At 50.5% G+C, this 13,374-nt stretch overlaps 1 protein-coding gene and 1 long non-coding RNA gene across 2 annotated transcripts in view; one reads left to right on the forward strand and one right to left on the reverse strand.

Annotated features, from left to right (window-relative positions):
- Positions 1–13,374, forward strand: part of plcl5 (phospholipase C like 5) — a 96,701-nt gene that overhangs the window by 77,911 nt on the left and 5,416 nt on the right. The window contains 3 exon segments of the mRNA XM_067232742.1: positions 3,497–3,700; positions 5,630–5,705; positions 13,079–13,188. Of these exon segments, the coding sequence (XP_067088843.1) occupies positions 3,497–3,700; positions 5,630–5,705; positions 13,079–13,188 (390 nt within the window).
- On the reverse strand, positions 323–2,112 carry LOC136941057 (uncharacterized). Its single transcript, XR_010876437.1, has 2 exons — positions 1,786–2,112; positions 323–1,553 (listed from the first exon to the last, which is right to left on the reverse strand). It is a non-coding gene; the product is annotated as an uncharacterized lncRNA (long non-coding RNA).

Consider the following 13,374-nt stretch of genomic DNA (forward strand, 5'->3'; position numbering starts at 1 on the left):
GCACTGCCATGATACTATCTTAGGATTCCAGTCGATCTTAATATAGGGCTGAATAGGTTCGGTTCTTGGGGTTTGACCCAAGGACGTCTGCAGTCTTTGTTGCAGAGTCGGCTCGAAACCACATGATGTGAGATCTGCACTCCCTGAAACCACATACATATCATCTTAGTCTAATATTAGACTTTGAGTTGGCATACAGTAGGCCCAACCCCAGTGGCCTGTAGATTAGCTGACGGCAGCAGGATCCAGAACAGTTTTACCTCTGGACATTAGCTATGTTTCTATCAGGTGACTCCGACAACAGATGATTACAGATGAGGGATATCAATCAAAAATGGGTCTTTATTACTGAAGGAAAGGAAGTAGGCCACTATAGCTCTATTGAATGCAGACCCAGACAGATAAGCAGGGCACATAATTAAAGTTTCTGTGGCATGCTGTCATACATTTCTCAAATTCATGGATCTTGGCCTTGCTCTTTCAATGATTCATGATACAAGACAGGTTATTGTGTTCTAGAAGTGAAATGTATGCTGTAATTTGGAGAGTGTTTACACAGCATGCAGTTAAATTACAGTCTGACTGGGGATGAACATGATAGGAAGTGAATACTTTGCAGGGAGACAGCAGACAGCAGTGCCTTTTCTGTGCTAGGTCGGAGTTTGTTGTGCAAGAAGGATGAAGGGAAGAATTGGCTTTGCAAAAGTGGCATGTGCAGATTCACGACAGATATGCACTAACAGTTTGTCATCTTAAATCCCGATGCTTAGCTTGCATGCAAGTCAGAATCTATTAAATCGAACCCTTCTGTTCCTCACTCAAAATCTTCCTTCTCAACATTTTTGGAAAGGAAAGAAAAAGGTGCAGTGGTCAGAGCTGCAATAATAAAAGAAAGGCCAGTGTCCAGAAGGCTGACATTTTGTCCAGATATAGTATCAAATGAATGGCTGTGTCCAGAAGGCTGACATTTTGTCCAGATATACAGCTCTGGAAAAAGTTAGACCACTGCACCTTTTTCTTTCCTTTCCAATAACGTTGAGAATTAAAATTCTGAGTGAGGACCAGAAGGGTACAACTTCCATTACCTCTTAAACAGTCTTCTGAATCGGGTTTGTTGTGAAGCCTTAAGCAATAATCACGTCCAGGCAAACACTTCCTAACTACTATGCACTTTGGATAAAATCAATCCGACTAAATATTAAAATAATATTTAAGCCACCCATGTGTAAAAAGTGACACTTTTATGAGTTCTGCGTCACTGATTCACTCTCAGTGGCGATAAATAGATTTAGAACAAAAATATGAGTCACAGTGATACGAGGCTTTCTCACAGAAGAAGAGAGGTAGATGAGAACGGTACGAATAGTCAAAGGTGTTGTTGTGAATGCTGTGTGGCTGTAGACTTCCTGTAGTGGGTTGATTGGATGGTAGGCCCTGGATTGCTGGGAAGACTCGGTCCCTGTGTGCTCCTTCTTGCGGGCCATGAGAACCACCTGTTGTCAAGGCTGACATCTCCCCTCGGAGCACAGCTCCACTACTGAGCTCTCTCTCCCCTGAGACACAAGCAAGAGAGAAGAGCGAAAAATAAAGATATAGACCTCCAAGGATTCTCCTCAAAGCCCTGTTTCTGCTCGGCGGTCAAGTGATAATGAGGGAAAAAGCATAAACCTGTGTGTACACATGCACCCATGTGTACACACACACAAAGATGTGCTGGTGCATATTACCGCGCAATACACAGGATCAGCCCATAATGGACATGCACTCTGCGACAGACGCACTCACACGTGCATAGAAGGGTGCTATTAAAGGCCTCGTTCTGTTCCTCTGAGCACGTAGAGAGAGGTAATTTTCGGGCCGTTTCCAGGTGGTCTCCTCGGAACAATACCAGGCTGAGAGTGGCTTGTCTGGGAGAAGCAGGGCAGTTAAAGAGCCAGAGCCTGGAAGAACAGTACCATGCCTCTTATTGTTCCATGGCAGTAAATCCATAGACTCTGTGGGAGATTGAGCGCTCCTCCCCTGGGCACCGTAGCTGGATGAGGCCCCTGGGGAGTGGTGTAATAGCAGGAGCCCAGGCCAAGCTAGACCAGGCTTTGTTCCCCGGGCATGCGTGCCAGTGTAGACCCTGGCTTATCCACTTCAGCTCTGCACTCTGGTCCAGGGAGGGAGCGGAACAAAAACAGCAGTGTAACCAGACACGCAGTCCTCATTCGGGGAATGTTGTAGGGAGGAGGGGAGGGGAGGGGAGGGGGGGAGGGGAGGAGGGGAGGAGGGTGGGGTGTAATTAAAAACACCAGCCTCTTGTTTGATTTTGCAGCCCCACAGACTGGATACAGTGTTTTATGGTGTGACTTCACGCTGGCTTAACACACACACATACACAGAAACACACACGCACGCAACCTTTATACGCAAGGCTAACAGAACCACTCAAACCCATAAACCTGTTATCCCTTTCCTCTCTCAGTTTGAGCGTGGGTCTAAGAATCCCTCCTTGGCTGTTCTTGCTAGGCCAGAGGGTGTTATTGTCCCAGGTTGAGGCTTTGCATACAGATAGCTTCCTAGCTCTGTTGGCTGGCTCACAGGGAGATCGTTTGGCCCCGCTATGACAGCACATCCTCCAGGGGTAGAAAAGAGTCTTTCTCCCCGACCGGAGGTCTGACCAGGGGAGACAGTCTTTCCCACACTGCAGAGTGTGTGGACGGATTCCAAAATACCAGCACCACGCTCGCTGTCATTTTTCACTCTCTTTTCATTCTGTCTCTTTTTTCTTCTCTTTCTTCCTTTACCATTTCCTCCCTCATTCTCCCTAATTTAGGACTCTCTCTTTCACCCCTCACTTCCTTTTCTTTTTTTTCTCTCTCCCTTGCTCTCATTTGTCCGTCTGATGGGTCTGTGAATAGCGGAGGGCCTCAGTCTTCCATGCTGCATGAGCAGAGCTGGGTTTGCCCGGCAGGAAGGCTGGAGGTGCCGGCCCCGCCTGGCCCTGTGGTTGCGCAGGCAGCCAAGGGAGAAGTCAGGGCAGCCACACTGGTGGGGGAGAGGCTGGTCTGGAGGCCGGAGGCAGGTCTGGAGGTGGGGAGAGAGGAGCCGGGGAGACGGCTCCAGGAGGCTGCGGTTGAGAAGCCGGCCCACCAGAGTCACACTCCTGGGGAATGAACTGGCTGATGTCATGGGAAGCACTTTGTCTGCTCAAACAAACTAACTCCACTGCTGTCCGCCTGAGCTCTGAGGGAAGGAGCGGGATCAGCAGAACACATGATCTCTGTGACCTCATCACAACCAGGACCATGTGTCCCAGAGTCACAGTGATCTGGGTCTTTACCGTGAACAGGGACAGCGACACAAGTTGTAAACATCAACCCAGGGATCCATCTGTGTTTGCGTAGCTGCATAGTGTTACAAAATGACAAGAACTTTACAGCACCAGAATCTCTAGTCTCATCCTAAAGCCTTTTGTGTGTGTGTGTGTGTGTGTGTGTGTGTTTTCCTCCAGAATGCCATGGTGTCCTTTAAGGAGCTGTGTGGGCTGACTCCTGCGGCCAACATGAAGCAGTGCATCCTCACCGTATCCACCTGGCTGATGAACAGTGAGCGAGGCCTGAAGGTCACCGTGGACCTGAGTGAGACCTACCCCACCATGGAGGCCCAGGGGCTGGTCCCAGAGCTGCTCCGCAAGGTCCTCAATGCCTACGACATGGTACGCCCACGTGTTCACACACACACACACACATCAAATAAAATCCAAATGTATTTGTGTAGCCCTTTTTACACGCAAGCAAGTCACAGAGGGCTTCAGACCCACACCCATAGAACTGCCCCCTCAACCAACCTAAACCCTCAAGGGTTACACACACATACATTTACATTTAGTCATTTAGCAGACGCTCTTATCCAGAGCGACTTACAGTAAGTACAGGGACATTCCCCCCGAAGCATGTAGGGTGAAGTGCCTTGCCCAAGGACACAACGTCATTTGGCACGGCTGGGAATCGAACTGGCAACCTTCAGATTACTAGCCCGACTCCCTCACCGCTCAGCCATCTGACTCCAGATGCACTCACTCACTCAGAGGTACAATGTGCTAAGATAGCATCTAGCGTTCTGCTGCGATAGGCGTTTCCTCGTCTGTAGAGCAGTTGTTGCTGCTGCTAAACCTCTCCCCGGTATCCCATCCTGCTGAGCGAGTCCTTAGCCATCGCTTTCCATCCGGCTTCCTGTCTCTTTCAAGGAGGGGCTCCTCCATTAGGAACTTACGAATCCTCTGGCCTGTTGGTATCTTCCAACACGGGGGAGGGGGGAGACGGAGGCTTCCAGGCGCTCTCCCTCAAGCCCTCGGCCCACCTCTCCACCCCGTCTGCTGCCTCGTGGTCCGACCCGGCGAAGTGGGTCAGCGGAGGGGAGCTCTGGTGTTCCTCACGACGTGAGGGATCCCAGGCTCACCCCTCTGCCGACACCTGCAGTGCAGCGCTGACAGAAGCGCTCCCCAGAGGAGACCTAAATAGCATCTGCTCTGAATTTCACGAGCCTCTCCTGTGAGCATGGCTACTCGGTAGCCATAAGGGCAGCTGCTACATCACATTTGCATGCGAGGAGCCAAAGAGAGGATCGAGGTAACGTTCCCAAACTTCTTGGCATGCGAATGTGAGACATATTCAGCTTTCCCGGCGTCGAGGAGACGCGACACAACAGAGAGACTGTCCTGAGGACAAGGTCAGTCAGCTGACTGTTTGGGTACTCTTCCAAACGCTTAGTTCACTGGCAACCACCCTGCACGAAGAACAGAGGGCCCAGTGTGTGTCTACGTGTGTGAGAGACAGCGAGAGAGAGAGAGAGAATGCCTGACAAAGTGTGCGTGTGCGCTTGCTTGCGCGCATGCGTGTGTGTACGTCCAAACTTCAGCCGTCAGGGCACAAAAGCAGGCCGCCGTCTGTCCCCAGACTGCTTGTGTAGGACGCTCGTGTCCTGACCCGGCGGTGAACTGAGCGTCAGCACTTTGGAACGCTGTTGTCAGCAGTCCTGTGGGACCAGCAGCATGAGGGAGACGGGGCAGGGGGGGGGGGGGGGGGGGGGTTCCACCATTACGCTCCTCACACGTAATGTGTGCTTCCTGTTTCCGAGCTGCTAACTATAGGTGTGAGATGTGATTATCTTCTCCCTGAGTCGCTGGTGCGAGGTCAGCTGCAGCTCTAGGTGGGGCTGAGTATGGCCCTAGAAGCTGCCATGGGTGACCAGATCTAAGAGCCTGTCTGGACTGGAGAACACTTGAGAATCGTTATCGCCTCCGGTTCTTCTCCACACCAACACGGGAACTCTGCCACCCAGTGTGGCTGTGGGGTGTGGGGTGAAAAGTATACAAGTACACAGGCATTAACTATTCCTGTCAGTCGTTTATTAAAAGCAACCCGATGGCTCCGACACGTTGCCACGATGGTGTTCCCCTGCCGAAATGTCGCTGTTTCCGACCCAACTCAATCATATTTCCCAAAGTTTCGGCGTGAACGTTGATCTTCAGATCCACAGGAAGTGGATCTGTTTTCCTCTGCGCCTTCGGTAGGCGCTATTGCGTAATGAGGAAGTGTTGTGTGACCCAAACTGACTTCCTGTGTACATGGGTTTCCTCCCCCAGATGATCCAGACGAGCAGGACACTGATCGAGTCAGCAGACGGTGTCTACTCCAAGCTCACGCAAGCCCAGCGGGCAGGTAAGGACCAGTCTGCCCCTTACACATCCGCATGGCTCCCACCCTGTCTGCCCCTTACACATCCGCATGGCTCCCTCCCAGGGCCAAACCAACTCTCAAACAACTGTCACTGGGGGGGGGGGGGGGGGGGGGGGGGGAGGGGGGGGAGAATCAGAAACAAGTTGAATCCTCAAGTAAGTGTACACAAACGAGGAATCTGCTTTGGTGGGCAGGTGCATGCCATAAACATATGAGAATCTTAGGAGATAGGTGGCTGCGTAGACTATACACAGCTATTCTAAACCGATATTGTAACAGCCCCCCTTATCGTCGGCATCGGCATGGTCGTCATCGGCGACTGACGTGGTGTGTCGTTTGACATGCGTCATTGCCATCCTTTGTGAGTCACGACAGACGGCCTGTGATGTCAACAGGGAGGGGATCGTTATCTGTGAGTCCCTGAAGAGACAGGGTGAAAAGAGTAGGAGGTGGAGAAAACACTGTCCATTACATTGACTACCATACGACTGCATAGAAATACCTTCAGTAACAACATTGGAACTGCTAGTTAGTTATGGTTTATAAATAAGGTCTACCGGTACAAACTATTATACCAGCGGCTGGGCTTTCCAGGTGTTAGTGGGTTCAACCACTAACATTCAAATCCCAAATCTTGTTTTGGGAACAAAACTTTCAACTTCTCCTTTACAACATCCTCTTACCCTGGATGTTGGCCAGGACATGGGTTGAGGACTTGCTGGACTTGTTGGATTTCCCCCCCGGCCTCCACTGATGTGGCTGCCCACTGCTCCAGGCGGCCCCGGAGGGAAGCACAAAAGGACGGTGGTGTGTGTGCCCATTCTGTGAGATTACGAAATTGTTCTTCTGCTGCTGGAGTTTTCTCTAATTAAGAGCTAAAAATTGAGAGAGAGAGAGAGAGAGGGAGAGAGAGGGAGAGGGAGAGAGAGAGAGAGAGAGAGAGAGAGAGAGAGAGAGAGAGAGAGAGAGAGAGAGAGAGAGAGAGAGAGAGAGAGAGAGAGAGAGAGCTGAGGGATGAGTCAGGAGAATAGAAGTGTATTGTGTTAGGGTGTCCATGCTGCTTTTTTTAAATGCGGTCCAGACTTTCAATGCATGGCTGTAATTGACTATAACACGATCATTTGTACAAAATGCAGCCAAATTAGGGAGACATCAAGGGGCTTGTTCCCGGCTCCCTGCTGCGCGGCACTAATTGCTGGTTGTCTGCTTGGCCCTTCCTACAGTGCTGCTCTATCTGCAAATGGCCCCATATACGAGAACACAAACAACATTATTAAGGCCTGAGAAAGATGAATCTTGACATGTTTTACTCTCATAATTATGTCTGTTTACCTACAGTGTGTTTGTCTGCCTAGGACTGGCACAATGCACAAGATCAAACCCACAAACACAGCATAACAAACATCCTTTCAGATCTGTCAGGACTATGGACAGTCAATGCAAAACGTGCATATGCAAGCACAGGTTGGCCCCCAATGCTTCTCCACACTGGACTGAGGTAGTCACGACAAGCTCTGTGTTGTGTGTGTGTGTGTGTCTCTCTCTGTGTAGGTAATATGGAACGTAGTGGATGAGGATTCATACAGTTCAGCAGACATTTACATTTAGTCATTTAGCAGACGCTCTTATCCAGAGCGACTTACAGTAAGTACAGGGACATTCCTCCTGAGGCAAGTAGTGTGAAGTGCCTTGCCCAAGGACACAACGTCATTTGACACGGCCGGGAATCGAACTGGCAACCTTCAGATTACTAGGCCGATTCCCTCACCGCTCAGCCACCTGACTCCCAGCAGACAGTGAGGACACACTGCTGGCACACCCAGTATGGCCAGGCTGACGTGCTGAGCCCTCGGTACCCTGCACGCCCTTCTTCCTTTCATCCACTCTGCCACCCACCACCCGCTGGTGCCCTCCCTCCCCGTGCGGCCTGTGCCAGGGGCATCTCTGGGCAATTACCCAGAGATGGAGCCTTGGAGTTGGGCTAGAATCAATGAGCACTCCCCCGCTCTGATGCTCCGTGGCTCCACGGCAACTAAGCTGGGGCTGCAGAGGCCCCAGGGGCTTAGCTTAGCCCCCGCCCCCCTCGGCCCCCTTCAGCCCGCCAGATCCACCGCCTCACAGCTGTGTGCTGCTGTCAGTAGGTGTCGGGGGGGGGGGGGGGGTTATGTAACAAGGAAACGTTGGGAGGGGAAATGGAGCAACAAAAAAGAATCCCCTCGGGGGGCGATGCATGCCAAACATAACACTTTCCCTGACACCCAGCTCCCCCTCTGCTTCCCCCTTCCCAATAAAAACATGCCCGGCAGGCCCTCCTCTTGTCCTCTGTACCCCACCCCTGCCTGCCTCTCTTGTGTGGAGACGAGCGCACCCCTTTGACCAGCCGCTGCGTCCCAGAGCCTGCTGTGTGACAGGGAGGCTGTGATGGTAGTGCAACGTGACGCGGGGAAAACAAATGAATGGGAAAAAAAATACGAATCTGAAGTGCGTGGAGAAACGCAAACACACTTTTTTTTTTTTGTGTCGTAGCTTTTTCTCTGACGTCCTTGGACTCCCAGCAGCCCCACAGAGACACAGCTGACCACCGCTGTTTACCCACGAGGCACTAGGGCAGGAGGTTAGGACCAAGTCTGCTTTGATGGAGCCCAAGATGAGATGCAAGAGATGACAGGGAGTGTGTGGGTGTTTGTTAGTGTTTGTGTGGTTAACGTTTGTGTGCAGTGTGGGGGTGTGTGTGTGTCCTGCTTAACGAAAGCACTGCAGAAAGAGTGGCCACTAGTGGTTGTGTTGAATACACACCGAATCTCTGTTGTGGTACAGTTCTGTAGAGGTCATAGGTCAACACAGACGCACACACACTCACTTTCAATCAATGTTACTATGTGAGGCAGTCAGCCATAAGCCACAGTCAGAGATGGGAAAGCAACCTCTTAACCCAGTAAGACCCGATTTAAAATCTCAACATCACCTTTAGCTCTCCAAAAATCACATTTGCTAATAAGATTTTTTTGGAACGACCACATTTACATAACCAATGGGTCCTATTGTCTTGCCTTGCAATGCTATTATTATAGAAATTAGCAATTAAAGAGCTAAAGGTGACGTTATAATTTTACAACAAGGGGTCTTACAAGGTTACGGTGCCCTTACCATTTCAAGTGACGATGTCATCATTATATTACTCATCTTATGGTCATGCCAACTGACGTTGTGTCCTTGGGCAAGGCACTTCACCCTACTTGCCTCGGGGGAATGTCCCTGTACTTACTGTAAGTCGCTCTGGATAAGAGCGTCTGCTAAATGTAAAGATGTAAAGATCTTATACCTGTTCAGAGAGCTGTGGCTGGGGCTAGGACTGACAACCACCTGGGGTTAGAGGTTATCTGTGCCCGCCTGCTCCTTCCCACTGCCTGCCTCCCTGTCTCTTTGTTGGCTTGACTTTGATAGCATGTAACAGGCTAACAACAGGCTAAATGCTGCCTGTTGTTCCTGCTTACCTGCCGGCCTTGCCGACTGACTGACTGACTGAATGCACCGAGCACGCCTGACAAAATGTAATGATGGTTTTCTAGAGTTTTCCAACCCATCTCAGGGGTCATGCCATGGTCTGCTTGGCTGCTGCATCACCAAGTCACATAGAGGGTGATTGGCAGAGAGGTGATGGGAAGGGAGGCAGTATGGTGGGAATTTTACATGTGATTGAAGGTCCAGTTCCTATAACTGATTTGGAAGCCAAAAGGTATAATTTGTCTTTTAATGGCTGTAAAAAGTGCGGGTGGAAATGTGCTATTACTGTAAAGCGCAAGGTTGGGAGAGATTGACGTTGAGGTGTGTGTGTGTGCGTCATCCAGGCAAGATTTACATTTCTGCCTGGATTGTAGCTGACAGCCATCACCAGGTAGTCTGAGCTGTGTCATCACACAGGGCCACCATGGCAGGAGCAGATTCCCGTCCTCAAGCTTTGGATAATGGATTGAGGGGGCGGAAGAAGACGTGTGTGTGTGGTGTGTGTGTGTGTGTGTGTGGTGTGTGTGTGTGTGTGTGGTGTGTGTGTGTGTGTGTGTGGTGTGTGTGTGTGTGTGTGTGTGTGGTGGTGTGTGTGTGTGGTATGTGGTGTGTGTGTGTGTGTGTGTGTGTGTGGTGTGGGCGTGTGTGTGAATGCATTAGCTTGTGTTTGTGTGTGTGTGTGGGCACAGAAGTGCGTGTTATATAGGTGTGCGAAATCTGAGGCTGGCAGACAGCAGTGGGAGAGATTGGTTGGGCCAGGTAGAGGGGGCCAAGGTCATGGGGAAGCAGGGGGTCGCTCTGATCTGGGGGCGACTCCAACATTCATCCTTCTGGTGCGTGGCGGCGCACCCCCTCTCTCCCCCACCACCACCACCCCCTTTCTGTGCCAGCTCTGCCCAGTCATTACAGCTGCTAATCAGTTTAATTTGGCCAGTGAGTATGACGTGTTGATGAGGATGGAGAGGTGCTGGACGAACCCCCCCCGGGATTCCCTGATGGCTCCCCATCAAACGCTGTTAATAAGGGACCAGCTGTGACACACACTCTGGCACCTCCAGGTGCTACCGGCATGTGTGGGTGTGTGTGTGTGTGTGTGGTGGTGTGGGCGTGTGTGTGAATGCATTAGCTCATGTTTGTGTGTGTGTGTGTGTGTATGGGCACAGAAGTGCGTGTTGTATAGGTGTGTGAAATCTGGCAGACAGCAGTGGGAGAGATTGGTTGGGCCAGGTATAGGGGTCAGTATGACAGGAGAACAGCCTTGTCTTTCTGGCTGGTTGGCTGGTTGGCTGGCTGGTTGGCTGGTTGGTTGACACACAGCCTGCTGATCATGCTTATTTATTGATTTCCCCTCTCAATAGAGAATCCCTCTGCCTGCTTTGGAATGGTTATCATCCAATTCGTGTAGATTCCATTATCATGGAAATATGGGGGATAAAGAGCTGTCTCTCTTTCTCTCTTTACATTGTTGGTGCGGGTGTTGGAAAGTGGCACATTCCCATCTCCCCCTTGTTCTCTAATGAAATGCTGCTTGGACTGCCTCCTGCACATCAAAAGGATGGATAAAGGAAACACTCACTATTTTTCCCTTTGAGAAACTCTCTCCTTTCCGTGGTTCCTTATATTCCACAATTACCTTCTTTATGAATCCATGCGTTCTTATTTGACGTTACTTAATTAAATTTCTGTCTGTATTCGATTTCATTTCTTCCCCTCTGTCCATCTCCCTAAGTGTTTACCTCTCTCTCTCTCTTTCTCTCTCTCTTTCTCTCTCTCTCTCTCTCTCTCTCTCTCTCTCTCTCTCTCTCTCTCTCTCTCTCTCTCTCTCTCTCTCTCTCTCTCTCTCTCTCTCTCTCACCTTCGCTCTCTCTCTCTCTCTCTCTCTCTCTCACCTTCGCTCTCTCTCTCCTCTGTCTCTCTCTCTCCTCTGTCTCTCTCTCTCCTCTGTCTCTCTCCTCTCTCCTCTCTCTCTCTCTCTCTCTCTCTCTCTCTCTCTCTCTCTCTCTCTCTCTGTATATGGAGCATAAGTAATGGCCACTGCTGCAGTACTCATTACACAGTGAAAAAGAGGCCTCTGTGCTCCATAGAGACTGAAAGCGTCTGCATACTCTGATTATAGCACAGTGTGTGTGTGGGTGGGTGGGTGCGTGTGTGTGCGAGAGAGAGAGAGAGAGAGAGAGAGACAGAGAGACAGAGAGACAGAGAGAGGGGTACGGGGGTGGCGATGTGTAGGTGGAACCTAAGCCCAGTCATGTTGACATGTTGTCACCCCTCGTCCCGCCTGTCGCTCTCTGAGCACATCCAAGCGCCGACATGCCTGCTCTGCTCGGCTAGTCTCTCTGTAGAGCACTGCATCCTCCATTCTCTTCCCTTCCATCTCTCTCTCTCTCTATGCCTCTCTCGCTCTCTCTGTCTCTAAGCTAAGCGTGAGATCCGAACCAGCAAGCCAGCCTACATCACGGTATGCCATGGGGTGCCTTTTTTATGAACTCAAGTTTAAGTGACATCAAGTATGCTGTTAGGCGGGGGGGGGGGGGGGGGGGGGGGAGAAGAGGCTTAATAATTGGGAAATGAAATGCTCCAACAGGATGGACGACAAGGTCCCTCAAGCTCCAGTCGTCTCTGCGGAAGCTCTCCGCTCTCCGTCTGCCTGCTAGCCTCTGTCTCCCCTCGTCACCAGAACACGTCCACCACAGCACCAGTAGGCGGGCTCGTTACGCAGACTAGATGATCCAATCAGCCCGAACCCTGTTAACACAACTCTGGATATCACAGATGGATGTTCTGCGATGGCTTTACATCGCGCATTAGGATGATTCACTCCAGCAGCCGAGGAGCACTGGAGCTGCAGACGGTTAGCACTGAGCAACACACTGGTGAAGCTGTGAGCGCCCCTACTGCAGAATTCATCCTCATGGTCGTGTTCGAGTTTTTATTACAAGTGGAGAAAACAAGTGAACTGTCCACATGCCTATGGCTTGTTTAGTCCTCAGTCATAACTATTTTGGTATGAGATAAATAAAAAAAAATGTTTTACGAGTTCCATGAAGGTTAGTTTAAGATCTAGGCACAGCAATGAGTGAAGGCAGTGGTTGCTTAAGAGAAGTTATGAGTCGATGAAGTTAGGGCCTAGTCAACGTGTAAGGACTAGGAGTCTTAAAGAGATCTGGAAAGGACGTTATACTGAACAGTAGATATTTTTTTAAGTGTTCACCTTTTATTATTATCACATCCAGACACTATTTATACTTCCCTGGCCCAGTTATAAAAAAATAACATGGACAAGGGCCAACATGTTAGCCATAACCTCCTCTCTTTCCCTCTCATGTTCTGTCTCCGCGGCTGGTGGCTAGGATGTAAGCGACGCGAAGGAGATGGTCTAAAGTTACGTATGCATTGTATGTGTGTGTGCGTGACTGAAAAAAAAAGACAAAATGTGATTGCGTCTGTATGTGTGTGCCAGCGCTTGTGTGTGCGTGAGCGACAGCGCGTGGACCTTGGGGACCTGGGATTTTAGACAGGAAGGACCGGGGCTAACGAGAGTGTGACATACTTTCCTTCTCCAGGAAGAGACTTTAAGTGGAGCAGAAAGGGTCAGGGAATCTATATATGTTGTCCTGAGAGTTACATGTTATTGGACTGGAGCAGAGGTGCCAGACTAATAGCCTCACAGTCAGCCAGTGCTGTGGACAGCCTTGCTGCTCACCCAAAAGTCGTTTCCCCCTGACAGACAGAACCGAAGTTCATGAACACTGTGATCGAGAGTCTCTCACTGTGATTATTACCTGGAGGGAGTCTTCCTGCCCCTTACTGCTAACACAACTCTGCTGGTTTTTGTTGCGCTCCTTGAACAGGGCTGGACTTTCACGAAGACCTGCACCGCATTGGGGCCAAGGAAGGACTGAAGGGGAGGAAGCTGCAGAAGGCCATGGAGAGTTACGCCTGGAACATCACGGTGCTCAAGGTGAGAGAGGCCGGTGAAGGTTTCCTCATCATGGCTGCATGGCAGCAACATGGCACGCTTGTACAGGACACACCATCTTGTTCCCATGAGAGCCACAGGGGAGGTTAGTCTCACAGCTCTAGGATGTCAAGTTTCTCTATACACATCCCATCATCACCTGGACCAGAACGAACACACACACACACT

The sequence above is a fragment of the Osmerus mordax genome, chromosome 3, assembly GCF_038355195.1.
Source record: "Osmerus mordax isolate fOsmMor3 chromosome 3, fOsmMor3.pri, whole genome shotgun sequence".
NCBI lineage: Eukaryota > Metazoa > Chordata > Actinopteri > Osmeriformes > Osmeridae > Osmerus > Osmerus mordax.